Source organism: Vanrija pseudolonga, chromosome 1 (assembly GCF_020906515.1).
Source record: "Vanrija pseudolonga chromosome 1, complete sequence".
Classification (NCBI taxonomy): domain Eukaryota; kingdom Fungi; phylum Basidiomycota; class Tremellomycetes; order Trichosporonales; family Trichosporonaceae; genus Vanrija; species Vanrija pseudolonga.
The window spans coordinates 804,794-831,457 of record NC_085849.1 but is presented as its reverse complement, the minus strand read 5'-3'; the positions used below and the strand labels follow the sequence as shown (position 1 = coordinate 831,457).

The 26,664-nt window shown below is 62.8% G+C and overlaps 8 protein-coding genes across 9 annotated transcripts; 5 read left to right on the top strand and 3 right to left on the bottom strand.

The window, feature by feature from the left end:
• Window positions 1-3,732: 3,732 nt before the first annotated feature.
• SPBC1778.03c (putative NADH pyrophosphatase) lies at window positions 3,733-6,899 on the bottom strand. Its single transcript, XM_062766773.1, has 5 exons — window positions 6,799-6,899; window positions 6,596-6,703; window positions 5,828-6,556; window positions 4,778-5,776; window positions 3,733-4,720 (listed from the first exon to the last, which is right to left on the bottom strand). The coding sequence occupies exons 1-4, from the start codon at window positions 6,813-6,815 to the stop codon at window positions 5,395-5,397; spliced, it is 1,236 nt and encodes a 411-aa protein (XP_062622757.1). The 5' UTR covers window positions 6,816-6,899; the 3' UTR covers window positions 3,733-4,720; window positions 4,778-5,394.
• Window positions 3,744-5,261, top strand: glsA_0 (Glutaminase; the record flags this gene model as incomplete). The annotated part of the gene is made up of 2 exons (XM_062766774.1): window positions 3,744-4,720; window positions 4,778-5,261. 2 exons carry the CDS (start codon window positions 3,744-3,746, stop codon window positions 5,259-5,261), a joined length of 1,461 nt encoding a protein of 486 aa, XP_062622758.1.
• An 803-nt stretch (window positions 6,900-7,702) lies between the features above and the next one.
• Window positions 7,703-11,455, top strand: SPBC23E6.02_3 (putative ATP-dependent helicase). Of its 2 annotated transcripts, XM_062766771.1 has the most exons (7): window positions 7,703-8,093; window positions 8,132-8,299; window positions 8,336-9,061; window positions 9,101-9,206; window positions 9,242-9,331; window positions 9,369-11,017; window positions 11,059-11,455. In XM_062766771.1, exons 1-7 carry the CDS (start codon window positions 7,722-7,724, stop codon window positions 11,419-11,421), a joined length of 3,474 nt encoding a protein of 1,157 aa, XP_062622755.1. In that variant the 5' UTR covers window positions 7,703-7,721; the 3' UTR covers window positions 11,422-11,455. The 2 variants fall into 2 exon arrangements, with proteins under 2 accessions (XP_062622755.1, XP_062622756.1); XM_062766772.1 differs by having other exon boundaries at window positions 8,132-9,061.
• Window positions 11,456-11,469: 14 nt separating this feature from the next.
• Window positions 11,470-13,691, bottom strand: DBP9 (ATP-dependent RNA helicase DBP9). Its single transcript, XM_062766770.1, has 3 exons — window positions 13,581-13,691; window positions 13,145-13,534; window positions 11,470-12,955 (listed from the first exon to the last, which is right to left on the bottom strand). The coding sequence occupies exons 1-3, from the start codon at window positions 13,610-13,612 to the stop codon at window positions 11,527-11,529; spliced, it is 1,851 nt and encodes a 616-aa protein (XP_062622754.1). The 5' UTR covers window positions 13,613-13,691; the 3' UTR covers window positions 11,470-11,526.
• A 1,260-nt stretch (window positions 13,692-14,951) lies between these two features.
• On the top strand, window positions 14,952-16,088 carry LOC62_01G000344 (uncharacterized protein; the record flags this gene model as incomplete). The annotated part of the gene is made up of 1 exon (XM_062766769.1): window positions 14,952-16,088. The coding sequence occupies one exon, from the start codon at window positions 14,952-14,954 to the stop codon at window positions 16,086-16,088; it is 1,137 nt and encodes a 378-aa protein (XP_062622753.1).
• Window positions 16,089-17,659: 1,571 nt separating this feature from the next.
• CRF1 (Copper resistance protein CRF1) lies at window positions 17,660-21,950 on the top strand (the record flags this gene model as incomplete). Its single annotated transcript, XM_062766768.1, has 3 exons — window positions 17,660-18,371; window positions 18,486-18,753; window positions 18,793-21,950. The coding sequence occupies exons 1-3, from the start codon at window positions 18,165-18,167 to the stop codon at window positions 21,948-21,950; spliced, it is 3,633 nt and encodes a 1,210-aa protein (XP_062622752.1). The 5' UTR covers window positions 17,660-18,164.
• Window positions 21,951-22,335: 385 nt separating this feature from the next.
• On the top strand, window positions 22,336-23,704 carry SPAC4G9.20c (putative mitochondrial carrierc; the record flags this gene model as incomplete). The annotated part of the gene is made up of 5 exons (XM_062766767.1): window positions 22,336-22,410; window positions 22,566-22,679; window positions 22,787-22,814; window positions 22,863-23,166; window positions 23,317-23,704. 5 exons carry the CDS (start codon window positions 22,336-22,338, stop codon window positions 23,702-23,704), a joined length of 909 nt encoding a protein of 302 aa, XP_062622751.1.
• A 454-nt stretch (window positions 23,705-24,158) lies between these two features.
• SPAC2F7.07c (putative protein) lies at window positions 24,159-26,102 on the bottom strand (the record flags this gene model as incomplete). Its single annotated transcript, XM_062766766.1, has 4 exons — window positions 24,159-24,882; window positions 24,929-25,131; window positions 25,188-25,812; window positions 25,870-26,102. The coding sequence occupies 4 exons, from the start codon at window positions 26,100-26,102 to the stop codon at window positions 24,159-24,161; spliced, it is 1,785 nt and encodes a 594-aa protein (XP_062622750.1).
• Window positions 26,103-26,664: the final 562 nt, after the last annotated feature.

The following is a 26,664-nucleotide window of genomic DNA, read 5'->3' as shown; positions in this document are numbered from 1 at the left end:
GTCTGTCGTGGCCTTGCCTGTTGCCCAGCCGCCGTGCCAGCCAGGGACTTGAAAGGATATTGCCGATGAGCATGAGATGCGGGAAACGTCATCGTGTGTGTAACCGACCTCTGCTCGTGCTTCGCTTCGGCAGGGATGGACAGTTTGCAAAGTCAGGGGCAAAGCCGAGAAACACCTGACACTTCGTCAGAGTTATCGACCGAAAATCGTATAATTTGCCTATTTGACCCCGCAAACCCCCATTAACAAAGTTTGTTGCCCACTTTGAAATGCGACAAGTCATCAGGTGACTAGGTGACTTGGGGATTAACAAACCCAAGTCGCCGCTAAACGGGTCAATCTGCTCCCCCACTCTTGTGTCTTCCTTTCATCCCTCCTTCCGCCCCGTCACTCGCCTGTTTTACACGGCCCGACCGCCGACCTGCAGCTCCGACTTCTCACAGCTGACCGGCCCTTGAAACACCACCGTCCGCATGGCACGCGCCGACGCGGCGGCACCACCCACGAGTGCCCAAACACGCCGTTCACATGACAAGACGACCCACTATCACGCCTATCTGCCCCCAATCCTCGACTTGGCATCTCCATTCTCGGAGCCCCACGTGACGTTGCACGCGATTCCCATACCACATCAACAACATTCCAGCGAGAGCATTGTACCGCTGGAACCACCGTTGCGGCACGTCTCTGAAAGCTTGGCACAGTCCTCTTCATGCGCAGAGATTGTGTTTGACGAGCCAGACAAGCGCCCCGTCGACGACGTGGACCCGCACGCAGAGTCAAGCTCGGGAAGACGTCGGTCAAGGAGGCTGCGAGCGTCGGGTGAGTCGAGTCGGTGCGGAACGCGTGCGAACCTGCGATTCACACGACAGATTCCTTCCTGGCCGCGCTCCCACATATCGATCAGACCGAAAGCTTGATATCGTCATTGAACACGACGGCATCCCTGCCTCCGAGTGCTCCCAATGCTTCCGTTGCCCATCTCCCCAGATGGACACTGCCATTGAGCAAGCTTACGACCTTGCAGGCCGTGCTGGCAGAGCAGCCGCCAGTACGCACTCGGTCGGTTAGGCGGCCAGCCGAGGACGCTGGACCGCAGCGCGTCACGGTCATGTGTTGTGTGATGAGTGTGGAGCCCCCTGTCCAACGACAGCGCCGGGGCGGCGGGCGTGGCGGGCGTGACGCCGAGCTGTGGATCGCGTCATGGAGGGTGTCTGCACCTCCGCCACGCGGTGAGAGCATGAAGGATCCTGTGAGCTGCGACGTCAAGCTCTGGGAGGGGTGTGCGCGAGACTGGGGAAGCATGGTGCGCAAGGGTGATGTGGTGTTGATCCAAGGTGCGTTGGCGCGACAGCGCGACTGCAAGCGTCGATGAGCCGCAGCTTACGCCCCCCAGATGCCACCTTCCGCCCCGCGTCGCCCGGCACAGGCGAGGGCGCGCAGCTAGTCCTGTCGCCCACAGGCGGCCAGTTGCCCCCCGCGCCAGTCGTGCTCTTCCGTACGTTGCCGCGCTACTCGGCCATCATGGGCGACTATGTCTACCGCCCTGGTGCGCGAGGGGCTGTGCCAGCGGGCGATCGCGGCGACATGATGGACGAGGATGTGAGGCTCCGCCCCGACCTGCGCCTGGCGAGGAGCGACCCCGGTATGCGCAAGGTTGCGGATATGGCGCGGTGGTGCGCCGACTGGGTTGGCGGCGAGGCGCCGTTGTAGGGCGTGTAGGGCGCATAGATTGTAGCAATTAGTTGTATCATTGATGTGTAGACGCCCCTGTGGCCTGTGGGTGGGTGGCATCTCCTTGGCGCCGACAGTCGATGTGGATCATTGGTGTGTCTTCCCTCATGTGCAACACAATCACCTTCCTTCCTGCCACAACCTCATCATCCTCACTGCAGTGCAGCTCCCACACCCTGTGTATCTCCTCCAACCCCTCCGATTCTCTGTAAATACCAACCTTTCTTCTTGAACAATGCCTTCTCTGTAAGTCCCATGTCGCCAATGTCCATCGCCGACGCGCTCCGCGGTCTTCTGACAGCCATCAGCTTCTCCCCCGCCCAGTGCGGGTGCGGGCGGCGGTCGTCCTGCCCATGGTTTACCGGGCACCCCGGGCCCCAAGAGCACGCGTACAAAGTGGGTGCCGTGAGCTGGTCGCGCTAACCCGCCAGAGCGACATCTTCCACGCGACCGCGGGCAACTTTCTCAATGAGCCAGCAAGGCTCTCGGCCATCCGCGAGGCGGTGGTCAGTGTCCTCGGCTACTCTGACCTCCCAGCTCACTACTTGTAGGTGGTGCCACGTGTCTGTTCACTCACCTGGCAGTGGCGACTGCGGTCGGGAGTGGACGCTCGCGGCGCTGCAATACCGGCTGCGCGACGGGGCGATGGCCAGCTCCTTTGTAAGTCGCCTTCCTCGCGTCACTGACACCAGGCGCTCCTTCTCCTTCCTCGCCCAGTACCAGCCACTCTCCTCCCGTTCGTACAGAAAATCGCACGCAGCGACCACCCATACCGCCCCAGCACGCACCGCTTCGACGCGAACCCATTCGTGGGGTTCGACACGCGCCGCAGCGCGCAGACGAAACGTAACCTCTCGCTTGTCGAGACTGCCGTCTGGGCGAGCCACGCGTCATGGGTTGCCCGCGGGTGTATGGGCATCGAGGTCAACTGGGCGTCCTGGAAGTTTGGCCAGGTGGCGGGGTGAGTAACAACGCAAGTGAAGCTAATGTCAGGTCGCCAACGCAGCTGCTAGGCGAGACCGAGGTGCTGTCGCCACGCCGCACCGACATGCTCAGGTCAGTTGAGATGCGCCGATCTGTCGACAAGCGCCAGTCAGCTTCCAACTTCCGCCTGTCAATGATCAAGGACCTCCCCAAGCCGCCCTACGACGCGCACGCCGAGGACGCTCCGAGCACCGCCCTCCACCACTTCACCGGCCCGCCAACCTACTGGGTCGTGCACAACCGCGACCCCTCACCGGTGTTACCGCCCTTCACGTCGCGCCAGAGCTCGTTCCAGGACTCTTCGCGGCGCATGTACCACCCGCGCCCGCAAAGCTTTGCGGCCTTTCCCTCGCGCCGCTCGCCGTCGCCGTCGCCCCCGCGGCGCCCCCGTGACCTGCCCCTCCCGTTACCTACCTACCGGTCGACGACGAGCCTGTCGTACGCGCGTATTCCTGGCCAATGGTCGGTGCTCACTAGCTCGTCGTCTGCGGGCTCGAGCTCGGAGCGCGGTATCGGCCTCGGGCTGGGTCTCGCGACGGGCGAGGCTGAGGTGGTGGTGGACCACAAGACGCCCGCCGTTACCGGCCAATACCCGCCCTCAACCACCGAGTACCACCCCACCTGGTGAAGATAATTAACGAACAAAAGTATTTTCTCCGTATCATGTAAACGCCTGACCGCCGTACCATGTCCATCGGAAATGTATATGTTCCATAGATCTGGCATGGTTCGGCAAGCAAGGTACGGGAAAGCCGGCGGTGGGCCTAGTGGCCCACCCAACGTTGCCGCGGCCCCGGCTACGTCATTTGCACATTCTCATATTCTCAGTCTCAGTCACGGCTCGGCAGGCGACGAGGCGAAGCGACGCGGCGATGGTGGAGACGATCGTCGACGGGGTGGGAGCCGACGAGGGCGCGGCCCATCGCTGATGCATAAAGGTCGGCCAGCTACGGGGCGTGGGCCAGGCCTTGTCCGTCGTCCTCACCGGCACCCCTCCCCACCCCCCCCCCCCCACCACCACCACCATGGCCACCACGAGCACGCCCAAGCCCGCCGCGACCGTCAAGATAGCGAGCGCGGCTGCGCCGAAGCCGACCGACCCGAACGCGCACCCGGGCGTCCAGATCCAGTCCCCGATCACCGACTACCTCGCGGGGCTGGTCGCGCAGAACAGCAAGGACAACCCGGGCGCGAACGCGGCGTACATCCCCGAGCTGGCGGCCGTGAACAGCGACCAGATCGGGGCGTGCATCACCACTGTCGACGGGTACGTGTATGGCAGCGGCGACGTTGGCGTCGAGTTCAGCATCCAGTCCGTGTCCAAGCCGTTCGTGTACGCGCTCGCGATCGAGGAGCACGGCTTGGACTGGGTGCTTGACCGCGTCGACGTCGAGCCGTCCGGCGAGGCGTTCAACGAGCTCTCGCTCGACGGCAAGCAGCTGCCCAAGAACCCGATGATCAACGCCGGGGCGATGACGACGCACTCCCTGATTGGCGAGGGCACGATGACCGTCGACGAGCGCTTCGAGCATATCCGCAAGGGCCTGTCGCGCTTCGCCGGCCGCGAGCTGGGCGTAGACGAGGGGAGCTACGCGAGCGAGCTGGCGACGGCGTACCGCAACTTTTCCATCGCGTACATGCTGCGCAACTACGGCGCGATCAAGGCCGAGCCGGGGGACGTGGTCAAGGGCTACACGCGCCAGTGCGCGATCCAGCTGACGGCCGCCGACCTGGCGACGATGGGCGCGACGCTCGCCAACGGCGGCAAGCAGCCCGTGACTGGCGAGCAGGTCGTGTCGGCCGAAACCGTGCGCCAGGTGCTCTCCGTCATGACCACCTGCGGCATGTACAACGAGGCCGGGCACTGGGTGTGCGAGGTCGGCTTCCCGGGCAAGAGCGGCGTGAGCGGCTGTGTGCTTGGCGTGCTGCCGGGCAACTTGGGCATGGCGACGTTTAGCCCGCGGCTGGACGAGGCGGGGAACAGTGTGCGCGGTATGCGGATGTGAGTGGCAGCGAGCGAGCGGGCTGTGTGGCAGGTCTCCTGGTCTGACGCCCCCAGGTACAAGCAAATCGCGAAAGAAATGGTCCTCCACATGATGCTCCCCCCGCCGCCAGCCCGCACGGTAATCAGGCGCGACTACCTCCTCCGCTCGGCAGAGGGCGAGAAGGTCGTCGTCGTGAGCCTGATGGGCGCGGTAAACTTCACCGCGACCGAGCGCATCGTGCGCGTGATGCAGGGGCGCACGCTCAAGAACCCCGAGCACAAGCTCGACGGCATCGTCGTCGACGTGCGCCGCGTGGATCAGGTATACCCTGTTGCCTCCCGGATCCTCGCCGAGGCGCTCCGCCGCCTCCGCTCGACAGGACACAAGGTCGTGCTTGTCGACCCGGACAACCGGCTGCTCGGCGACCTCGGCAAGGGGAGCGGCATCGACACTGCGCCCGGCGACGACGCGGCCGCCGACGAGATCGTCGGCGATACCAGCAAGTTTGATAAGTGGGAGCGCATCCCGTTCTCGCCCCAGATGCTCATGCTGGATTAGTAGTAGCGCCCCGCCGCCGTGCCATAGACCAAATGTACTGTCATGTCAAGAAGCTTCTACTGCTCACTTGCCTTCAACCCCGCGTCCAGCGGCCGCTGCCACAGCGGACCTTCGGCCCGCTGCTGCCCGCCGCTTAGAGTCTGCTGACAATGTCCAGCCCCTCGGCCCCATTAGCCCACAGCCGCATGAGCTGGCCGGCAATAGCAGTCTCGGGCGGCACGCGCGTAAAGTCGGCATACGGGTTCTCCTTCTCCGCGCGGTCCTGCTTGGCGAGCGCGCCGTGGTGGCCGTGCGCCTGCTCGTCGAGCGCAGCATTGTCAAACTGCTTCAGGTCCTCGCGGGTAAACGTCGTGCCGGCCTTGGTGGACGCCACGGCGCGCACCAGCTCGCGCGGGAAAAACTGGGCGTCCTCGAGCTCGTTGTCCAGGTCCAGGCGGATCGTCTGCCCGTCCTTTGCGCGGCCGAAGCAGCCGACCATGACGTTGGCGGGGTACGGCCAAGGCTGAGAGGAGGAGCTGGGGACATCAGCGGGAGCCACCTGCCACCACCCTGCCGGTACCACTCACTACCTCACAGGGCCCACCTCGATACCAGCCTCCTCGTACACCTCGCGCCTGACAGCGTCCTCGAACGACTCGCCGGGCTCAATGAACCCAGCAAGACACGAGTACATGCCCTTTGGCCACGACTTTTGGCGGCCGAGCAGCATGTGCGTGCCCGCGTCATTAAGAATACCCATGATGATAACAGGGTCCGTGCGGGGGTAGGCAAAGTTGTGCAGGCCCGTGGTGGAGAAGCACGGCTCCTTGCCCTCGATCGGCTCGACGGCCGTGATGCACGCGCGCTTCCAGCCGCCCCAGAGCGAGTACGTCTGCGAGCCGCACGCGGGGCAGAACTTGTTGCGCCAGTTCCAGTCGATGAGGTGGCGCGAGAGCGCAAACACGCCGGCCTCCCACGGCGTCATGACGCTGCCGTTGGCGCGCGCGTCGCCCCACTCGCCGCCGACGGCCTCGGGGTCCCACTCGAGCGTGGTCGCGTCAACAGCAAAGTATGGCGTGCCTGTCGGGTTCTCGAGGTCGCCGCTCTGCTCGTGACCTCTCTCGTCGAGGCCGAGGAACACGACCGACGGCAGCGTGTTGGGCAGCCGCGTCGACTCGAACACCTTGGCCTTGCGCGGGTCCGTCACCGTCGCAGGCGGGTTCTGGAACCCGCCCCCGATCAGCGGCTTGACCACGTCGTACGTGACGAACAGCGTCGAGCCAGTCTTGCCCTTGTGGATGAGGACGCTGCCATTCCTGCCCGGTCAGTGCTGACAAAGCCGGCTCCACACCCACTTGTACAGCGTAAACTGCGCGCCCTTGGTCTCGAGGTGCCTGTTGAGAATGTCGGCGTGCGGGCGCTGGAACGACAGGCGGTTGAGCGGCGGCTGGCCAGAGTAGTAGCTGTTGTTGTGAGCGTGCGGGGCGCGACGTCGACGGCGTCGGGGCCGGCTTGGCAGGCGCCACAGCGCGATAGATACGCCGGCGGTGTTACTCACTTGGGGATGTCGGACATGGCTGGCCAGGTGAACGTGCGGTGGGCTTGCAGCAGCGGTGTGCGTCTAGACGAGATACTGGACAAGAGCGAGGCAGAGTTGCGCAATGCCCTCGGAGTCATGCAAGCTTGATCGTTGTTGTGGGGGTGACTGACCAAGAGGAGGCTCGGTCGCTCGGCCGGGCGGTTGGCTGGCTGCATCATCACGTCAGTGACTTGTCCGGGGCGGATTGTGCCCGCCAGGACCGAGCCGACTGGCTGGTGGGGGTTCAACGGCCCGGAGATAGCCGGTTGACTATTAGCCTCCACTTGAAATGTGCGTATTACAACAACCCCGGGTCCACTGTCATTAACATCGTGTAAGAGGGTGGTGACATACACACGCGGGTTGGATGCTTGCGCCGCACTTAACCTCGCCGATGGGCTTCCGCATCACCCCCAACGCCGACATGCTACGCAATGTCCAGCACCGTAACCGCAGAATGGTGTCACATCGCAGGGGGGTTCTGGATGCCCAGCCGAGGCATCTGATCATAATAACACGTAAACCCCGCTTTCTTTCACCCTTGGGTGCCTAACACGGTTGATCACCGTGTTACGCCCATGAGTCTTGCGGATTGTGGCTACGGCTTACAACGCAAGTTCACGCCCGCTTGGTTTCATTGGCGACTTATGCCCTTGAATCCTCGTTCCAACCCAGCAAGCTACTGGGATTGGATGCTGGTTCCACACGGTGAGCCGATCGAGCGGCAAGATTACCCCCCCCGAGCCTCTGGACGCAGAGGGTCGAGGGGCAACTTGTTGCTAATGACTGATTCAGGCACGGCACACACGCCACTTACACTCACACTGGCGCGGCTCCAAATGTCACCTCCACCTGACATTTGTTGTTGCCTTCTCACTCACCTTCTCACCGCCGCCAGCACAATGGCCCCCGACGCCATCAAGCTCGGGACGGTGGTGCTGGCGCGTCGTGGTGGCCCCGGTGGTGGCGGAGCTCCACATGGCGATCCAGGGCCATGGGAACCCCTCGACGCTGCCTTCCTCGAAGACACGGACTGGCCGGAATCGGAAGCGGACACCGTCGCCCTGCTCCTCGGCTTGCTCCACGACCTAACACTTGGCGCTTACCTCGAGCAGCGCGCCACTCCCAGCGGTACTATCATCCGTGTGTCCGTTTTGCCCAACGATAACGGACGGTGGCGCGCCGGCGGGGCAAGAACCAAGCGCTTGAAAGCACTCTTCAAGCTACTCGACCGCGGATGGGACGGTGGCGAGGGCCGGCTCCTCGCGACCTCTGTGAGCTTGACCCAGTAGATCCTGAGCTGACCAATCAGGAAGAGGAAGTAGGCGTGGGGATGCAGGCTCTCTACGCACTTATCGAGTCCCCGCCCGAGCCGGCGTTCGGCGAGCCAGAGTTCATCGGCGACCAAGAGGCGTTCGATGGCCTCGCGGGGTACGAGAACCCGCCGGGCGTCCAGACCATGATGTACAAGTATCAGATTGTGAGTGGGTCCGTTGCATACGGGGCTGACGTCCAGCGGTCGGTGGCGCGCATGCTCCAGATGGAGACAAACCCGGCGACCATGGTGTCGACGGCCTACTCGTCTTTCATGGAGCAACTCACAGGCCAGAACTACTACGTTAACCTCAGCACCATGGACATACGCCGCTATCCCGAACGCTTCCCGCTATCCCGCGGAGGCATCTTGTGTGAACAAATGGGTGTGGGCAAGACGCTCATGTGCCTTGCGCTGGTCCTCGCTTCGCGGCACCAGGCTACCCTCCCGCCGCCCGGGGCCACTGACATCTCCGAAGTAGTCACGGATGTGGCGGTGAAGACTTATTCGACCGCCTCTATGGCTGCCCTGCGACTCGAGCTGGACGCCGATGACGACGAGTTGGCCGGGACGCCGTCACTGAGCTCCATGTGCGCCGATATCATCGTCCAGTCCAACCCTGCCGCTGGGTGGACGCGCGACCTGCCCATATCCCCCGTGGCGCAGAACCTCCTCAACAACAGGAAGTGCATGTACTTTCGCTTTCCGCCACCCGCACGCCTTCCACGCGGAGCGAAGCGGGTTCCGTACCGCCCTGCCGAGCCCTTCGTCCTCGCTCCCACAACCCTCATTGTCGTGCCCCCGATCTTGGTGCCGCAGTGGGTGCAGGAGGCGGAGTCGCACCTACAGGAAGGGGCTCTGAGGATTTTGGTCATTAAAGAGGGTAAGGAGCCCCTGCCACCGATGGAAGAGCTGGTCCAGCATGATGTGAGTGGCGGCGTCTGACCGAGCGTGACTGACCACCAGATTGTGCTCATGAGTCTGGACCGATTCCGACGCGAGGGACACCGTGATCCCGACGCTCTCCTGTCGACTGAGTTGTTACGAGCTCGCTGGAAGCGGATCATCTTGGGTGGGTACTATCCATCGCTTTCCCTGACCCATCAGACGAGGGAAACATTGCGAACAACACCAAGAGCGACGCCATGACACTTGCAGAGACTTTAAGCATAGAGAGGAGGTGGATCGTTAGTGGAAGTGAGTGTATCAGGAAAGTCTTTGTACTGATCGACAGCCCCGACAACACATCTGAAACAGGGTACGGAAGTTGTCACACAATCTTTCCTCGAGTCGGAGGGATTGACCTCGCCAACAAAGACCAAATCGGCACAAAAGACGAAAAAATGGTCCAAGGCCGACCTCGACGATGTCACCCGCCTGGGTAACATGCTCAAGGGCTTCTTAGCTGCAGAAGTTTTCCAGAGTGAAAACTTTGCCCGACTGGTGACGAGTCCACTCCGAAGTATTGATGGCCCGATATACGGCGCAGTCGACAGGATACGCACGATCATGTCTGCCGTCATGGTCAAGCACCGACCTGGCATTATCGACGAGGAAGTGGCCCTCCCACCTTCCACATTAACTGCCGAAAAGGTCCACTTTACCAACTGGCAGCGGTTAACCTACAATGCGCTTACTGCCCTTGTGGCAAGTAACGTGTACACCTCGGGCTTCGAGGACGCCGACTACTTCCTTCATCCTCGTAACACCGAGGCCTTCAACCAGGTCGTGGCAAACCTGCATCTCGCCTGTTTCTGGTTCAGCTCGGCCGATATGGACATTGAAGGAGCACTAGAACGTTCCGATAAGCACTTGGAGAAGAAGGGCCACAAGTTGAACGAAAAGCAACGGCAAGGTGTCATCGAAGCCATCAGCTACATGCGACAGGCGCTGGAAGCGCCAGGCTGGGCCGAGTGGTTTCAACACGCTGTCGTGTCGATACCTTATGACGGCAGTGGCCTTCCTGCTTCAATCCTGGACGCCTGGTCCGAGAGCCCAGACGGATCGCCGACTACAATCGACGCACATGCCCTGAGGCTCCTTCGCGGCCTTAACAAACGAGGGGCAGATGTCGCGGGTCTTTGCCGAGAGGGATGGGAGGAGCGAGGGAAACGGCCTTATGCGGACGAATACGCCAAGGCAATGGAGAAGGCGGAGAAGAAGTGGCGCGCCACGGGCGGCGAAGACGTGTCCCTGCAGACGGCCAGTCTTCCGCACCACCGCAGCGACACCAAAGCTGCAGCCGACAAACCAAAGGCTCCAAGAGTTGTGCGCGTTAAAGCAGGAGGCAAAGAAAAAGCCAAAGACGACGATGTGATCGATGTCCAGCTGAACCTCGCGGCCACCAACGCTGCGCGTGCCGCCGACTTGTCTTCCGTTCTCCCGCGTCCGCTCCCCTCAATCCTCCGAACCTCAAGCCAGTCGGCCAAGTCCAACTATGTCATCCAGTCGGTCACCTCGGCGCCAGAGGACGACAAGTTTGTCATCTTCGGCACGTTTGAAGAAATAGCGCATCTGACCGAGGCGCTCGATCTTGCGGGAATCACATCAGTGTACGCCGGTGCCCACGTCGCCGCCGACGCGAGGAAGAAGGCCTTGAAGGACTTTGCCAAGCCCGAGATGAGGGTCTGCCTCCTCGAGCTCAAGTTTGCCGCGCGTGGTCTAACTCTCACTCTCGCCAACCGCATGCTCTTTGTGTCCCCGGTTTGGAGTCTCGACGTGCAGGCGCAGGCTATCAAGCGTATCCACCGAATCGGACAGTCACGCCCCACGCACATCGAGATCCTAGTGACGGAGGGGACGTTCGAAGAGGACATTGTGCGGCGCGAGGCGGCGTCGCGGTCTAGCGACGAGGAAAAGTCGTACTCGCGGGCGTTGATCGAGGTGAGTGCAGCTGATGAAATGGCTCCGAGCTGACACCGCAGAACCCGCGCTACGTCACGGCCGAAGCTGACAAGCGGGAATACTTCCCCGTGAAACTTGTGCCGGTCGGCAGCGAGCTCACTTCGCCCGAGAAAGAGGAGCTTGCGCGCGCGCTTGGCGCGGTCACACCGCCGAGCAGAACGCCAAACGACACCCCACTCATCACGCCCGGCACACCGCTCGCTGTGGACGTCGATGAGAAGCCGGTACTGGGCAAGCGTGGTATTCGTTTCACTGAGGACGAACCCGCAGGCAGCAGCGGCAAGCGTGCACGCTTTGCTAGCCCAGCCCGTGCGGAGACTACCAAACGCACCCGCTTCGCCAGCCCCGAGCCCACCCAAAAACGAGCCCGCTTTGCGGACTGATAGATGTATCTTTATTATAGACGCTGTTGGCAGCCATGTACGCTTGTCCTCTGATTATGTGTGGCATAAAATACAGGTAGTCTACAAGAGCTTACACTACACCATCTAAGCCTTGAACTTGAGCGGGTCGACCTTCTTGCCCTTGCCCCTCGACGCGCCTCCACGTCCTCCACCACGCCCGCGGTGTCCTCCACGGCCGCGCTTCGCAAAGCCAATGTGCTGGTTGTCGGTCACGTCGCCCGAGCCGGCGGGGATAGCAGCAATCTTGGGCATGAGGTAGCCCGGGACGTGCTTGAGGTGGCTCGCCGTGCGGCCGGGGTGCAGGGGCGCGTCGTGGCGCAGGTATGCGAGGTCGAGAGGGTTGGCGGCAAAGTGCTGCTTGAGCTTCTCCGAGTTGAGCAGCTCGCGGCGGACCTCTTCGCGGCGCGCGTCCGTAACACGCTTGGCGGTGACGGAGCGCAGCGCGTCCTCCATACGGTACCGGAAGCCCTCGATCTCCCCGCGCCGTCCTCCCCAGTCCCACTCCTTGACCTCTGCGCCGCCCTCGGCCTTGACGCGCGCCTTGATCTTCTCAAAGACGGCCTCGTCGCGCTCGGCAGTCTTGAGAAGCACACCCTTGTCCTTGCCCCACTTTTCGCGGGGCACGACAAAGGACAGCGCAAGACCAGAGTGGCCAGCACGCGCGGTGCGGCCCACGCGATGCAGGTAGGCGGTGGGGGTGGTGGGGAGGTCAAAGTTGATGACGGAGGAGGCGGCGGTGAAGTCGATGCCACGCGCCATCGAGTTGCCAGGTCCTCTTCTCCGCTTGGCGGGGGCACCGCCGGCAGGTGACGAGGCACGACGTTTTGATGGGCCGGCTTCAGGCTCAGCTTCGGCCTCGTCCTTCTCCTCGTCCTTCTCCTCGGCCTCCTCCTCAGCCTCCTCCTCCTCATCTGACTCCTCGTCGTCACCGAGGGCAGCCTCGTCGGTGGCAACCACGACGTCGTAGACACCGCGGTTGAACTCCTCGACGACGTGGTATCGACTGGCGAGGGGCAGCTCAGAGTTGACGACGCAGCACTTGACGCCAAACTGTTCCAGGAACAGCCTGACGCGGTAGCCGCGCTCGACGTCGTTGACAAAGATGATCGACTTGCCCTTGATGAGCTTGAGCTTGAGAAGGACGTAGATGAGCAGGAACTTGTCGCGCTCCGAGGTGTAGGTGAAGTGTTGTGTGAGGAGAGAAGATGATGTGGCGGGCTCGGAGAGGGTGAGGATGGCGGGGTTGCGGAGTATCAATCCCTTGACACCCTCGACCTCCTCGCTGAGCGTAGCACTCATGAGGCATCCCTGAACGCCGAGCTTGGGAACGTAGCCCATCGCAGGGTCCATGATGCGGTTCAGGTCATCCTTGTGGCCGTAGGAGAGCAGCAGGTCGGCCTCATCGATAGCCAGGAAGGCGAGGTGGGAGAGGTCGATGCTCTTGGACTGAAGGAGCGACAAGAGCTTGGTCGGAGTGGCGACGACAATGTCGGGGTTGTCGTTGAGCAGAACGCTATCGTTTGTTAGCCCAGTCCCGCAGAGCACAAGACATGGAGAAAGGAAGAGAGGATCAGAAGGAAGGCAACGGAGGTGTCCACATGGTTTTGCGCTCTCGGACACTGCCCGTAGGCATTTACATCCGAAAAATGCTTCATCATAAAGGTCGTTGACGAGTTGGGAGGGGGAACAGAACAAGACTCACCGTTGAACGCTAGCACCGCCGGCCGCGACGTTGGCGACGGAGATCAGGCCCTCGCAGTACGTCGAGAGGGCCTTGACGAGGGTTGTGACCTGGATCGCAAGCTCGCGAGTGGGGACGAGGACGACCGCCCGTGTCGCCTGGTAGTCTGGTGAGGCGGGCGTCGTGGCGGCCTTGAGCTCGAGCACGCGCTGGACAGCGGGGACGAGGTATGCTGCTGTCTTTCCGCTGCCTGTGCGTGCACGGGCAAGCACGTCCTTGCCTTCGAGAAGCAGGGGGATCGCCTTGGCCTGCACTAGGGTCGGGTGGGCGAACTTGAGGTCCGCGAGCGCGCGGAGCACGCGCGCGTCAACGAGCGTGCTGAACGGCGGCGAGGAGAACGTGAGCTCGGCACTGTCGGCGTCAGCTGGGCAACAGGGGAAGCGAAGCTGAGACCTACTCGAGCAGAGCGTCAGAGACCGTGGGAGCCATGATGGCTACACCCGGAAGAAGGGGGAAGAGGGGATGAGATGTAGGTGGGTGGGAGTGGTCGTTGCAGCAAGCAGCAACAGCAGGCAGCAGCAGGTTTGAACCGGTGCGAGCGTTGAAACTTCAGAAATCAGGCGAGGGTGAGGTCACGTGATGGGGTGAGTACACGGAATTATTTTGATAACGAGTGGCACTGGAGGTGGGTGGCTGTGGTGAGAATCGCACCGCACCGCTGGTGGAGAGATCAAATGCATGCATGCAGATGCAGAAGCTGTAGGGCAGGTTGAGGTCAGTTAGTTGTATTAGTAGAACAAGATGGGCTTCGTTCAAGGAAGGGAGCGAGACCCACTCACAAAGGTGACGAAAATACCATCAGCCGTTGCTCGTCGATCGGCCCTCACAGACTCGACGGCGCGCAAGTGAGCCTAGCACACCTGTACCACTTTCCAAACCTTTCAGTCGCCTTGGACCTGAATACATTAGAGTGATCGCCTTGCGCCTGAGGTGCGCTTCGGAGCAAGTGACGCCAAATCACCGACCCGAGACCGAGCGAGCGGGCATAGCGACACTCTTTCCTTGCCCTCCCTTGTGGCACAGCCGGGCCAGTTACACGGATCCATCGAGATGGCCCACGTCTGCAATGCCATACGCCGTGCCGGGTGTCACTCGCAAGCGCGTACCTACTTACTTTCCCCCTTACTCGAGCGCCCCGCCCATCTGCTCGTCGTTGGCAATCGACCCCAGCGCGCCGCCTCCCTCGAGGGCAACATGAATGCATGCATGAACAATGTGCCATGTCAGCTCGCTCGCTTGTTCGCAACATACATCCACCTAGCGAGCAACCGGTACCCGACGCGCGCGGCTCGCGGCTGGTGAGCAACCAGCGACACACGCCGCCAACAGCAAAACTGCCTCAACCGCCACACTCGTCGCGATTCGCTGCGGCTAGCCTGGCAAATATGGCTCATGGCATTTGCCGGTTGGGTACGTTGGGTTGGGTTGGCCCCCGCGTTGCCGCTGGGCAGCCCCCACGAGGCGAGGCGGGTGGGCCCTGCCTCCCCCACTCTGGCTTGTCACACGCACGCATGCACGCATGTGCATGGCAGCAAGTGCTTGGCAGCCGGCAGTGACACTGCATACGCATCGCCGAGCGCCTTGGCCGGCGCCTCTGCCTGCGCCTCCGCCAGCCAAAGCGGGCGGGATCAAATACACGTGCTGGAGATTAGCAGGCACGGACGACACGAGAAGGTGTCGATGACGCAGTGAGTTGCTGCAGCAGCTGCTGACAACAACGACGTGAACGACACTCTCTCGCATCCACATTCCACAGCACATCATCAACATGCCCGGCCACGTCGAGATCTCGGTCCAAGCCATTGGAGACTTCCTCGCGAGCCTCCCGCAGGAGGTGCTGACCTCCGCCCCCCCGTCGCACCTCCCCACGGCGCTGCCGTTGGCGTTCCCCTCGGACCTCCACCACGTCAACTTCCTCGCGGTCCTGCACCTCGTCAACGCGGCCTTCTCGGGCCCACAGCACCTGGCGTACTTCGCCGAGTCGCGCGAGACGCCTGGCGACACGGCGCTGCGCGGTGTGCTCGGCCTCTTCCTCGCCTCCGAGCCAGGATGGACGGCGGGTAACCTCCTTTCGGCCAAGGCGTGGGCCGCCGACGAGCTCACCGAGGCCAAGATCGCCGAGTTCTTCGGCATCGAGATCCTCCGCGAGCGCGAGCACGAGACGATGAAGGGCGTGCGCGTTGGCGAGCGGTGGAAGCCTGCCGTCGACGTTGCCGTCGAGCTCGTCGTCCTCTTCCAGACCCTCGGCCAGGGCATCAAGGCCTCGTGTCTCGGCGAAGAGGTCATTGCGCTCCTCACCGTCGACAAGGAGCGCAGTGTCTCCGACCCCGACACGGCGCTGTCGTTCGCCAAGGACTTCTGCCACCTGGTCGTTGGGCTGGTTCCCACGCTCGCCGACCCGTACCCCGCCCCTCCTGGCACCGTGCTCCCCGCGGCGCCGCTTGAGCTGCTGCAGGACCTCGCGCACCAGTTTGGCCCGAACAACGCTGCGATCCCCTTGCCCGAGGCCAAGGCGCTGGCCAACGTCTCGCCGCTGCCGCTGCCCCTTGGCGTGCTCCTCCACCTCGGCATCCTCGAGCCGTCCGAGTCGCTCGAGGGCGCCGCCGAGCTCAAGCACGCGACCGGCAACTGGTGGTCTGGACGCAAGCCGGGCGACCTGTTCACGCCGCCCAAGAGCTCCGAGACGCGCCTGCCCGAGATCATCAAGGTCCCGGCCGACACGTTGACGCAGCTCCTGACGGCGAGTGTCGACGCGTGCCGCGAGATTGCGAGCCACGCGCGCTTCTTGAAGAACGGCGAGGACTGGAAGAAGGCCATCACCGAGGTCGACGTGTCGCGCATCTTTGCGAGCTTGAACACTGCGCTCGACTCGCACCAGGCCGGTGTACGCCTGGTTCTCGCTTAACCCATAGTCTAGGTCTAGGTTTACCGCCACTGTAGCATGCACCTGTGTTTTGTCCAAAGGCGCCATTGCGTCAGTGGTCTTTGTTGTGAAACACCCGTCAGCCAGTTGCATTCCATTGATAAACCCACGGCTCAACAACGCGAGGAAGGCACAAACTAAAAGTCGCCACTAGTGTCGGTTTCACTTGTTTGCACCGCACAGCAGGCCGCAGCAGTCGAGGCGGCGAGGCAGGGGGCACGGGGGCCCAAGTGGGCTCAAATAGAACTGCAGCACTCTAGTCCGGCAAACCCATGACCCAGAGACAAGTGTCGATCGACGCAAGCGCTGGCTGGATCGCTGGCTTGCTGGCTTCTGCCGACGATGATGGCCGACCTACCTACCTCGACTACCGACACCCCGACCGGGGTTGGGGTTGGGAAACGCCGGTGCTAACGTGAGACCGCTAATGCGGGATCGTGGCAGCAGCCTAGATAGGTGTATTGCCGGGAATACGAGTGCAGCCGTACAGGTACATACGCAGGTGGTCTCCGAGGCGGAGTTGTCCTGTTCGGCCGCGGCGCTCGAGGCGGCGAGGGCACGATCGCCGGATCGGTGTCGGGCGTACATGTTAGAGGCGTCACGATCACCACCTGATCTTCTGATCGCCAGCAGCTGTCTGTGCAGCGTCGAGCAGATGGGCAGGCCATGCCCCCGTTGATGTGCGATGCCACACTCGGCCTAATATGGGTGCATATGTATGGGTGGCGAGGGGCCGTCAATAATAATTTTGGCAACTGAATTCTATTTGCGATATCCCACTTGGGCCTTTGGGTCGTCGGAGAATACGGGTCCGGAGCAAGCGGACGAGCGAGCAGGCGGGATCAAAAACGTAGAGGCCAGTAGATTGGGTGGCGTCGTTTGGCGACAAGCGCGCGGGGGGATGGTTGCACGCGGCGCGGCGTTCAACAATCTCAAGTCGAGTTTGCAGGGAAGACTTGCCTGGCGTCAGCAAGGGGTAAAACTGCAAAACAGGGGGGAGGGGGGGGGGGTGGGGGTGAAGGGGAAGGGTCAAGGGGGTCGGGCAGGTGGTCGGGGGACAGGGGGGACCAAGGATCCAAGGAGCATGGGAGCACAGGCACGACGGCGACGGGTGACATGCAGCAGCAATCCTACCAAGAGCAAATGGCCAATATGAATCTGGTTGCATTCAAACTAAGGAGAGCTGAGAGCGGTGCTCGGGGCAGTTGGCCTGTTGGTGTACTTTGCTGACAATGGGGACCAAAAAAAAAGTTAGTGCAATGCATGCAGAGGGAATGTTTGGGCTGCTCAGAGGAAGGCAAGGCAGCACGGACAGCCCAGCGGCATCGCGGCATTGTGCCCGCCCTGCTCCGCCTGCGTCTGCAGTGTCGGTGTGTCTGTGTGGTGTGTCAGACGTCCGTTGCAACAACTGGCTGGTACCTGTCAACTGCCTGCCAACGGCAGCACTCCTACCTACTTAGCACCTCTGCGCTACCACTACTACTACTACCACCACAGCCAGGCGGCAGTCGCACTCCCCCTTTCCTACCTACCCACCCACCCACCCCCGCCCCCACCACCCCACGCAACCTACCTGCCAGTTGCCACTGCTTTCAACATAAGCTTCCTCCCCTTCCCAACTCACGCGCATTCTCCTCCACGCGTCCATTCTCTCTCAACATCCCCACCTCTCTACTCTTCCCCCTCGCACAACCACTACTCTTCCCCCCCACACTGGCCCATTGTCGACCAGGCAGATGGTTTGCCCCTCGTCAAGGCAATAACACGCGCTTCAACGGCCGGCAAAACCCCTAGTGGGTAGTCGTCGAGCCTCAGTCCCCCCACCCCACTCAACACACCAACCGCCTACGCCGAGCACGCCGTCTTCCTCAGCGAGGAGGCGAGTCGAGACCACCACAGCCCAGCTCGACTCCAGCAAGCCCAGTTCCAAACAGCGTACAGCACACTTACCGGTCTATTGCCCCGTCCCTCTCCCCCCACCCTTCCCATCTCACTCGCCGACACACCCTTGTTTTTCTTTAGCGCCCGCCCTCCTCCGCGACCGCACCCGTCGTCACAATGGTCCTCATCAACGACAAAAAGTATGCGTGCGCGACCTGCATCAAGGGTCACCGCGTGTCGGGGTGCACGCATACCGACCGGCCCCTGTTCGAGGTCAAGAAGAAGGGCCGCCCGGCGACGCAGTGCCAGTTTTGCCGCGACAAGCGCAAGGGTTCTGCGTCGTCGGCCAGCGCCAGCAATGGAGGTGGCAGCGTTCACACAAAGGTGCGTGGTCTCTGTGTGATGGGGCCGAAGCTGGGGTGGGGCCCTCCCACTGGCACCCCCCAGCGCTCCCGCGCCAGCTCCAGACTATGCACGCACGGGCTGATCCTTCCCCAGTGTTCTTGCGGTGACCTCAAGAACCAGGCGCCCTCTACCATTTTGCCGGGAGGAGCGGCAACCGCAGCCGCCACCATCGTCGCATCTGCCCAACCACCACCGGCACCGGCCCCACTGATTGTCCCAGAAGTTGTCGAAACAAAGAAGGGCGTTCCTGGATCTACGCCTACGTTCCCAAACGGTCTCAAGGATGTCCATGACATGGCCGCAGCGGCAGAGGCGCTCACTGGCCTCAGCGGCGACAGCAGCCGCGCCGCCGAACGGAAGTGTAAGTATAGCTTTTAAGAGGCACCTAGCTCACGCCCAGTGCAAAATCTCCTCAACCCATGCCACTGCCAGACGACGGGCCTGTGCAAGTGCTGTGCGCCGAAGCGACCGGCAGCTGCTCCCGTTGCCGAAGCAGCGCGTCGGGAGCGCTCGCCTCCGCGTATCGACACCCATGCCCAGGTCACGGACAGCCTCATTGAAATGTTCAAGGCCAAGGCGACGACAACGACGCCATCCGAGGCCGGGACGAGCAACTCTGGCTCTTCTACGCCGAGCCAGGCCGCGACCATGCAGCCGTTCAGCAGTCTGGTGCGGGCAAACCTGTCCATGACAACAGCCAACCTGGCATCTCCGGACAAAAGGCACCACCCCGCACACACCTCACCGCATGTTCACAAGACGCGCCTCTATTCGCCATACTCTACCAACGGCCACTCGTCGCCCCGGCACGGCAAGGCTCGCAGCGAGTCTGGTTCCTCGGCGTCGGGCCTGTCACCCGTGGCATGGACCAACGGCCAGTCGATTCGTCCACCGCCGCCACGCCTGCGTCCGCTCACGGATCTAAACAGGCTGCTCGGTGCTGCGTTCAACCAGGACGGCTCCATTGCATCGGAGATCCCTCGCTCGGTTCTTGGACTGCCAGGTATCCATACCTTCGATACCGCTGCCCAGCAAGGCGGCATCAAGGTCGAGACAATGGAGATGGAGGTCGACGGTCCTGTGGCGTTCCCAACCTCGGAAGACGTCACCATTTCCGGATGCACGTGTGGCGACGGTTGCGAGTGTCCCGGCTGTGCACTGCACGGTAACCCGCCAGCGCCGGGTTCTTCGTCGACCGATGACCACCATGGCCACGATGGTGCCTGTGGCCCCAACTGCCCGAGTCGCTTCGACTGCCACAACCACGTCTCCATCCCTTCGGGTGTGCAGTCGGTCGAGCAGCTCATCAAGGTGGCCGCTGCAAACGTGCCTGCGCCAAGGGTTCAGCGTGCGACCGACCTCAATCCGCACGACACGACCGTGTTGCCGCCAGCGGCCCACATGGGCGACGACGCGGCGCGGGCGTTCGGCCTTGTGCAGCTTCTCCCGCTCGAGTGCTGCAACGGCAGGTGCCAGTGCGCGCCTGGTGAATGCACCTGCGAGAGCTCGTGCTGCGGATGCTGTGTGCGCTGTGCCTGTGACGAGGACGGTGACACCCACATGCACGACGCGGCCGAGCCGCCAACGGCACCAGCCGCTGGCGGTGGCTGTTGTGGCGGAGGAGCCGCCTCGACCTCGACCCCGCCGACGACTTCGACAAACGGGCTGCTCCAACCCACGCCGCAATCGACCTCGCCCCTTGCCTTGACACCATCTTCTGCGCACAGACAGCCATCACCTCAGCCATCGACGTCAGCCATTCCAAAATCGACTTCCACACCACCAAATGGAGTAGCTACCGGCTTGCCGGCTGGTGGGCCCGTGCGTCGCACGACATCGGTTCATCGCGCCAAAGAGGCTTCCAACGGCCCGACAGGCCGACGTACATCAGTGTCGAGTGTCACTAGTGGAGCCTCTGTTCAGCGTTCGAGCTCACTTGGCTCAAAGTCGTCGGCCAAGGCACTCGCGTTGCACACCAACCCGCACCACCCTCGCCCAATCTTGCCAAAGCCATCTGCAGCGGGAGCCAGTCGCCTAGCACCGCCACGTTCAGCCTCTGGCAGTGGCAGCGCCAGACAACACTCGCCTACCGCCCAGCCACCGTCGTCGCAGGCTTCGAGAAGTGGCAGCCCTGGTGCGGCTGGAGCTGTCCCAGTACCAGAATCAGATCGCGACGACATTGCTTCGACAGATCGTGGTATGGCAGTCGGAGTCGACGACATTGCAACGGCCCTCGCAGCGTCCGAGGTGGACTTTATGGCCTTCTTCAACCAGCTCCTGTCGACCAACGGCGTCGCGTCGGATGAGTCCCCCTTTTCGAGTCTCACCGGTCCGCCAGAAATCAACGTGCAGGGAGTAGACGCAGACGGTGTGCCAAACCCTCCAATGTTCAATGCCAACATTGGCGATTACGGCGCGTCCATGGGGGATATCCAGGAGCTTATCGCGGGCGCGCTGGCGCAGCAGGGCGTGATTGACGCGCCGGATGCTGGCGCGGCCCAGCAGCAGCAGCAGCAGCAGCAGCAGCAGCAGCAGCAGCAGCAGCAGCAGCAGCAGCAGCAACAGAAGCAACAGGAGCACCTGGCTCAGCAGCAGCAGCAGCAGCAGCAACGACAAGCGCAACCCCCGACTCAGCCCCAGCCCCAACCCCAGGCGCAGCTGCCCACACCATCACAAAACCCCGACATTACATCCAACTTCAACTTCTTCTTCAACCTCGCGACCGTCCCGCAGACCAATGGCCTGCCAATCCGCGCGCAGGGTGATATGAGTACAGCCGAGGCGAACGCGGCCGAGGCCAGCAACAAGGGATACTTCCCCTTCGGCCAAGACGCACAACTCGCCGGCATTGTCGGGTTCCAGCCAACCAGCCAGCAGGGGTTGTCGAACCAGGCCTCTTCTACGAACGGCGCGTCGCCCGAACAGTTCTTCAAGCGCCACGATGATGTGTACTACCCCGGCTTTGGCAACAGCTTTGCGGCGTTACCTCTTATGCCAGGCGAGAACAATGCGCCGTCTCGCGGCAGCATTAGCAGCGCAAGTGAGCAGCCACCTGCGGCGATTCTGCAGCCCGAGGCTGTTGCCGCGGCTTCGCAGCTGCAGGCGCCGCTTGCCGCCGCGGCCAACGGGCAGATCAACCCAGACATTATCGACCTGTCCAAGCCGCTGAACCCGTCCGATGTGGACCGAATTCTGCAGGCGCTGCTAAACCAGCAAGCGCGGCAGTCAACAGTCGCGGGGGCCGCGCCGGTCCCGGTCGCCGCGGCGCCAACCCAGCCTCCGCCCCTCATGCGCTCGCACCCGTCGTCCGAGTCGAGCGTGTCGCAGACACACATGCTGGCGAATGCGACTGCGAGCTTGTCTGTCGGTGACCCGTTTGACGAGTTTTTGTTTGACCCGTCGACCATGTCTGCAATGGACACGGACTCGCCGGCGGCGTCGGTGGGGGCGGGGCCTGCTGGTGCGGGGCAAAACGCCACTGTAAACGGAGGCGCCGTGCTTGCCAACGGTGGCGGCGCGGTGCAGTGGCCCAACATGCTGCCTCCATTCCAGGCTTAGTGTGAGAGATGAGCACGTCTGTTCCAGGCCTAGTCTGAGATGAGCGCGCGTTGGTAGATATCTGAGTAAGTGTGGTAGACATGTTGCTAGAGATGTATGAGTGTATATTGGAGTTGGCGAGTTGGGGCTCGTTGGAAAGTGGCCTGGGATTGTTGGAAAGGGCTTTGTCGTGGTTGGCCACGGCCACCTCTGCGCCGCCTTGTTGACATTGCCTGAAACCGGGCGACCGGCCCAGCCGGCCCATTTGGATACGCGAAAAGCGTCATTTCCAACATAGCTCGGGTTTTTTCCAAGCCTTATCTTTGGGAGGCGCTTCAAATGCGGCGCGGCGCGGGATGGATTGAATCGGCGCCGCGTTGTGCACTTGCCCATCTCTCCATCAACAATGGGCCTCTCGCAGACGCAAAAGGACCTCGTGGGCGGGTCGGTCGGCGGCGTCGCGCAGGTGCTGGTGGGCCAGGTGAGTCGCGCCAGCGCCAGCGAACCGGCGTAGCCGGTGAGCTGCAGCGCGGGGTGGAGCATGGCTTGTTGTTTCGGCGCTGGCTGGCTGGCCCCACCGCGCCGAGCTCACCCAGCCAACGACCGAACAGCTCGCTAACGCTCGCTGCTCGATAGCCCTTCGACATTGTCAAGGTCCGCGTACAGACCGCCGCGCCGGGCACGTTTTCCTCGCCGCTCGACTGCGCGACCAAGCTGCTCAAGAACGAGGGGCTGCTGGGGTTCTACAAGGTAAGCGGAGCTGCCGAGGCGCGCGCAGCGCGGCGAGGCTGGCGGGGACGGGACAGCGGTGATGCTGGTGTGCCGTGCCCAGTGTTGATGTGTGCTAACGTACACAGGGAACGCTCACCCCGCTCCTCGGCATCGGTACGTCGTTCCCCGACCCTCACGCAGCTCGCTAACGCTCGCTCGCAGGCGCATGCGTCTCGATCCAGTTCGGCGCGCTAGAGTGGGCCAAGCGCCAGTTCGCCGCGCGCGCCGGCGCGCGCCCCCTCTCCCTCGCGGAGCTCTATGCGTCCGGCGCGATCGCGGGCGTGGCGAACACGGCTGTGGCCGGGCCAGTGGAGCACATCCGTATCCGCCTGCAGACGCAGCCTGCCGACGTCAAGCTGTACAACGGGCCGCTTGATTGCGCGCGCAAGCTCTGGGCGCATGGTGGGCCCCGCGGGCTGTTCAAGGGCCAGGTGGCTACCATGTGGCGTGATGGTGTGGGATATGGGTGAGTCCTAGCAGCACCGCGCAGCGGTGGTGCGTTGTGCGTGGCGGGGGTGGTGTGGTGTGGCACTGCTCTACTCCGACTCGACGTCGCTGGCTGCCCGCCCCGCGCCTCGCGGCTCGCTCCGCTCGCCGCTCGCCGCTAACGACACAGGTGCTACTTCCTCGCGTACGAGTACCTCGTCCAACGCTACACGCGCAACAACAACATTTCCCGCGAACAGATCTCGCCGCTCGTGTCGCTCGGGTTCGGCGCGTCAGCCGGCTTCGCCCTCTGGTTCTCCATCTACCCCATCGACGTCGTCAAGTCCAAGCTGCAGACGGACGCGCTCGAGCCCTCGAAGCGCAAGTACACGGGCATGCTCGACTGCTTTGCCAAGACGTGGCGCGCGCAGGGCGTCAAGGGCTTCCTCGGCGGGCTGGAGCCCACGCTCGTGCGTAGTCCGTTTGCGAACGGCGCTACGTTTGTCGCGTTCGAGCTGGCTATGCGCGCTATGGGAAGCGAGGAGAAGGTCGACGCGCCGCCCGACCTTATTGTGTAGACTGCAGCGTAATGGTAGACAGACAGCGATGGACGTTAATAGAGGGTTGGTTATATCATCGGGCGGCTCACGCCGCGACTCATCGGCACACGCAATATGCATGACACCTCCTATGGGTATGACCAAACTACGACGATGCCAAAACTATACACATGATGATAGGAATGATGGGGTGGGGACGGGGGGCGCCTGCCGCGGCGCGGCGCATGGATGGGATAAACGGTAACTGTGGAATAACAGGATGTGGTATGGCAAATGGGGGTTGGGTAGTGGGGTTGGTGGGACGGCAGGCCGCTCGACGTGACGCCCGCTCGTTCAATCTTCCTCGACGTTGCTCCTTGCGCTCGCTCGCTCGCTCGCTCTACGCGCCTCGCTCTCGTCTTCTCTTGCTCTCGTCTACGCCCTTGAACTCGTCTACGCGCTTTGCACTCGCTCGTGTCCGCGCTACGCCTGCTCACTCTGGACGAGAAACTCTCAGCATAATCTTGCGCGGGGCATCCGAGCCAGGCGTTCCAGGCATACCATTCGGCACGCGTGCGTGGTCCGCGGCAACGGCAGCCCGCTCGTGGTCGCCACCGCCGTTCGCCTTGGGGGCGGGGGCAGGCGCGGCAACGGGCCCACCATGGAACAGGCTGAGAATCAACCCCGCGGCGTCCAAATCCTCCTTGGACGCATTGTCGACCGACGCCTTGGCGCGCTTGACGGCCGCCGCGCGCTCCTCCTTGAGCTTGGACCAAAAGTCGAGCTGGATAATCTTCTCGGGGACGCGGTAGCGCTTGTTGTTGATGACCATGTCCTCGGTCGGGATAGCCTGGCGCGGCTCCTCGTTCTCCACAATGGTAATGTTGCCATTGTTGCGCTGGCCTCCCTCGTCGACATCGACGTCCTCAAGCCCGTTCTTGACCGTACGCCTACGCGCCATGACCTGCTCGGCGTGGTTGGGGCACATCCACTTGCGCATCGAGTTGGGCATCGACGCCAGCGGAGGCGTCAGGCAGTCGAGGTGCCAGTGCAGCGCGCAGTAGTCGCACGACACAATCTGGCGCCACGACGCTTCGGGGTCGGACGCGAGAGAGTGAAGCGGGATGGACGAGCCGCCGCACTTGTAGCAGGTGATGGGACGCTGCTTGGCGTCGCGAAGGCGGATGGGGTCGCGGTCTTCGATAAAGCCCTTGCGGCTGGGTATTGTTAGACGGGAACTACGAGTGCCACACTGCCACTCACTCGTACTTTGTCCTCGCACCCTCGGCATCGACATACTCGCCAAAGTTGCCCGTGCCAACACCAGTGAAGAACGAGCGGATCTCCTGGGGCAGCCTGAACTGCTGTGGGTTGTCCTTCTCGACCTTGTTGACGAGCATTCTAAACAGCGACGTCACGGGCTTCTCCTTGAACTTTGCAGGGATATCCGCAAACTTTTCTGGGTTCTAAGGCCGTCAGTCGTAGTCCTCACCGCCCTCTCTCGTCATCCATGCCCACGTACCTTCTCAGCACGGCACTTGTTGCAGTACCACGTCTCCTCGGATGGCAGCTCGTCGATGCGGAGAGGCGGGTCGAGGCACATGAAGTGGAATGACCGCGGGCAACCGTCGCAGCAGAGGAAGCGACCGATACCCTTGCAAACAGAACAAAAGTCTTGGTTGACAATGTCAGACTCTGCCTTCCCCTTGCCTTTTTTGCGTGTCGCGCCGTTACTCCCCCCCGTGGCGGTGATGCGCGCCGAGCCGCCAATCCTACGGCCGCGCCCGGACGCCGACACGCCCGAGCGCACATGCGTTTCGCCGCCGCGTGTCGGGCGAGCACGGGACTCTGAGTCGGCACGTGTCTCACGCTCGACACGCTCACGGAGCGTGCGCCCAGCGCTGGGCCCGACGATCGTCTGCAGGTCGCCTGCCACGTCCTTGTCGGTGCGGTCGGCAAAGATGCTCAGCGCATGGCCCGTCGGCGCGGGTGTGGCGGCCATACTTTCGGCCGCAGGCGTAGCGCGAGACGACGGCGCAGTAGACCCGTCCCGCGACGTAGTGCCGCCGCCACCGGGCGTGACGGGCAGCACGGGCGACGAGCCGCGCAAGCTGCGGCGAGGACGAGTGGATGGCGGAGGTGGCGGGCTGTGCCATGGGTCAGTTTCTATGCATCATGATGGCTGTGCAACAGCAACTACTCACTCGGCAGCGCGACGCTTGCGCTTGCCCCCAGATCCGGGTACTGATGACGGCGAGTCTGCACGGCTGCTTCCCTCACGTGTGGAAGAAGCGTGGTGAAGGCCTGCAGAGGCAGGGATACGAAGTATGACGCCGCTGTTTGGCGGGCGCACGCCCTCGTTGGACAGTGGTGCCGCAGCCGCCGCTGGCGCAGGCGCTGGCGTGGCCGTCGCCGATGACTCGCCGCCGCCGTCCATGGGATCGTCGGTATCGTTGGCGTTGGCGTACGTGCGGAGACTGCTACCACGGAGCGGTTGGGCTCCCGTGGACAATGGGGATGGGTGGTGGTCCACGTTTGCAGAGTTGGCGGAAGTAGTAGGCGGAGTTGCGTGACCTGCGTGTGCGTGCGCTGACGGGGTATTTGGGGGCTCTGTAACGAACGGAGTGGTGCGTGCGTCGGCGTCACTGGCAGCGCGGGCTGGGGAACCTCTCGCGACTACCTGGGAGCGTTGGCGGTCGTGTGTTTGGAGCGTTTGCCAGCTTGGAGAGGGTCCCATTGACTTTGGTGGCGGTTGGTTCCAGGGTGGTGGCGGCGTGTCGGCGGTGGTGAGTGTTGGCGTGGTGGGTGATGCCGCGGCGCGCGGGGTGGCCAGCGAGTCCCAGGTGCGGGTGATGGATGCCTGGGGGGAGGGGGCTGTCGCGGCGGGCGTGCTGTCCGGCCCTAGTGACATGGGGGTGCTGTGAGGGGCCGGTTGGGTGGGAGTGAGGCGGCTGCTGGCTGGGGCACGGGGTGGGCCGGGACGTGGAGAGGTGGTGTGG

What these genes read in the sequence shown, in the direction of transcription:
- SPBC23E6.02_3 (XM_062766772.1), top strand. Translation starts at nt 7,722, where the DNA reads ATGGCCCCCGACGCCATCAAGCTCGGGACGGTGGTGCTGGCGCGTCGT. An exon ending in AAGAGCTGGTCCAGCATGAT is followed by an intron (nt 9,062 to 9,100) that starts GTGAGTGGCGGC and finishes ACTGACCACCAG; the next exon opens with ATTGTGCTCATGAGTCTGGA. An exon ending in GAGGTGGATCGTTAGTGGAA is followed by an intron (nt 9,332 to 9,368) that starts GTGAGTGTATCA and finishes ACTGATCGACAG; the next exon opens with CCCCGACAACACATCTGAAA.
- DBP9 (XM_062766770.1), bottom strand. Translation starts at nt 13,612, where the DNA reads ATGGCTCCCACGGTCTCTGACGCTCTGCTCGA. An exon ending in GTCTCTGACGCTCTGCTCGA is followed by an intron (nt 13,535 to 13,580) that starts GTAGGTCTCAGC and finishes TGACGCCGACAG; the next exon opens with TGCCGAGCTCACGTTCTCCT. An exon ending in GGCGGTGCTAGCGTTCAACG is followed by an intron (nt 12,956 to 13,144) that starts GTGAGTCTTGTT and finishes AACAAACGATAG; the next exon opens with CGTTCTGCTCAACGACAACC.
- SPBC1778.03c (XM_062766773.1), bottom strand. An exon ending in GCGCAGTTTACGCTGTACAA is followed by an intron (nt 6,557 to 6,595) that starts GTGGGTGTGGAG and finishes CTGACCGGGCAG; the next exon opens with GAATGGCAGCGTCCTCATCC. An exon ending in GAGGTGGGCCCTGTGAGGTA is followed by an intron (nt 5,777 to 5,827) that starts GTGAGTGGTACC and finishes TGATGTCCCCAG; the next exon opens with CTCCTCCTCTCAGCCTTGGC.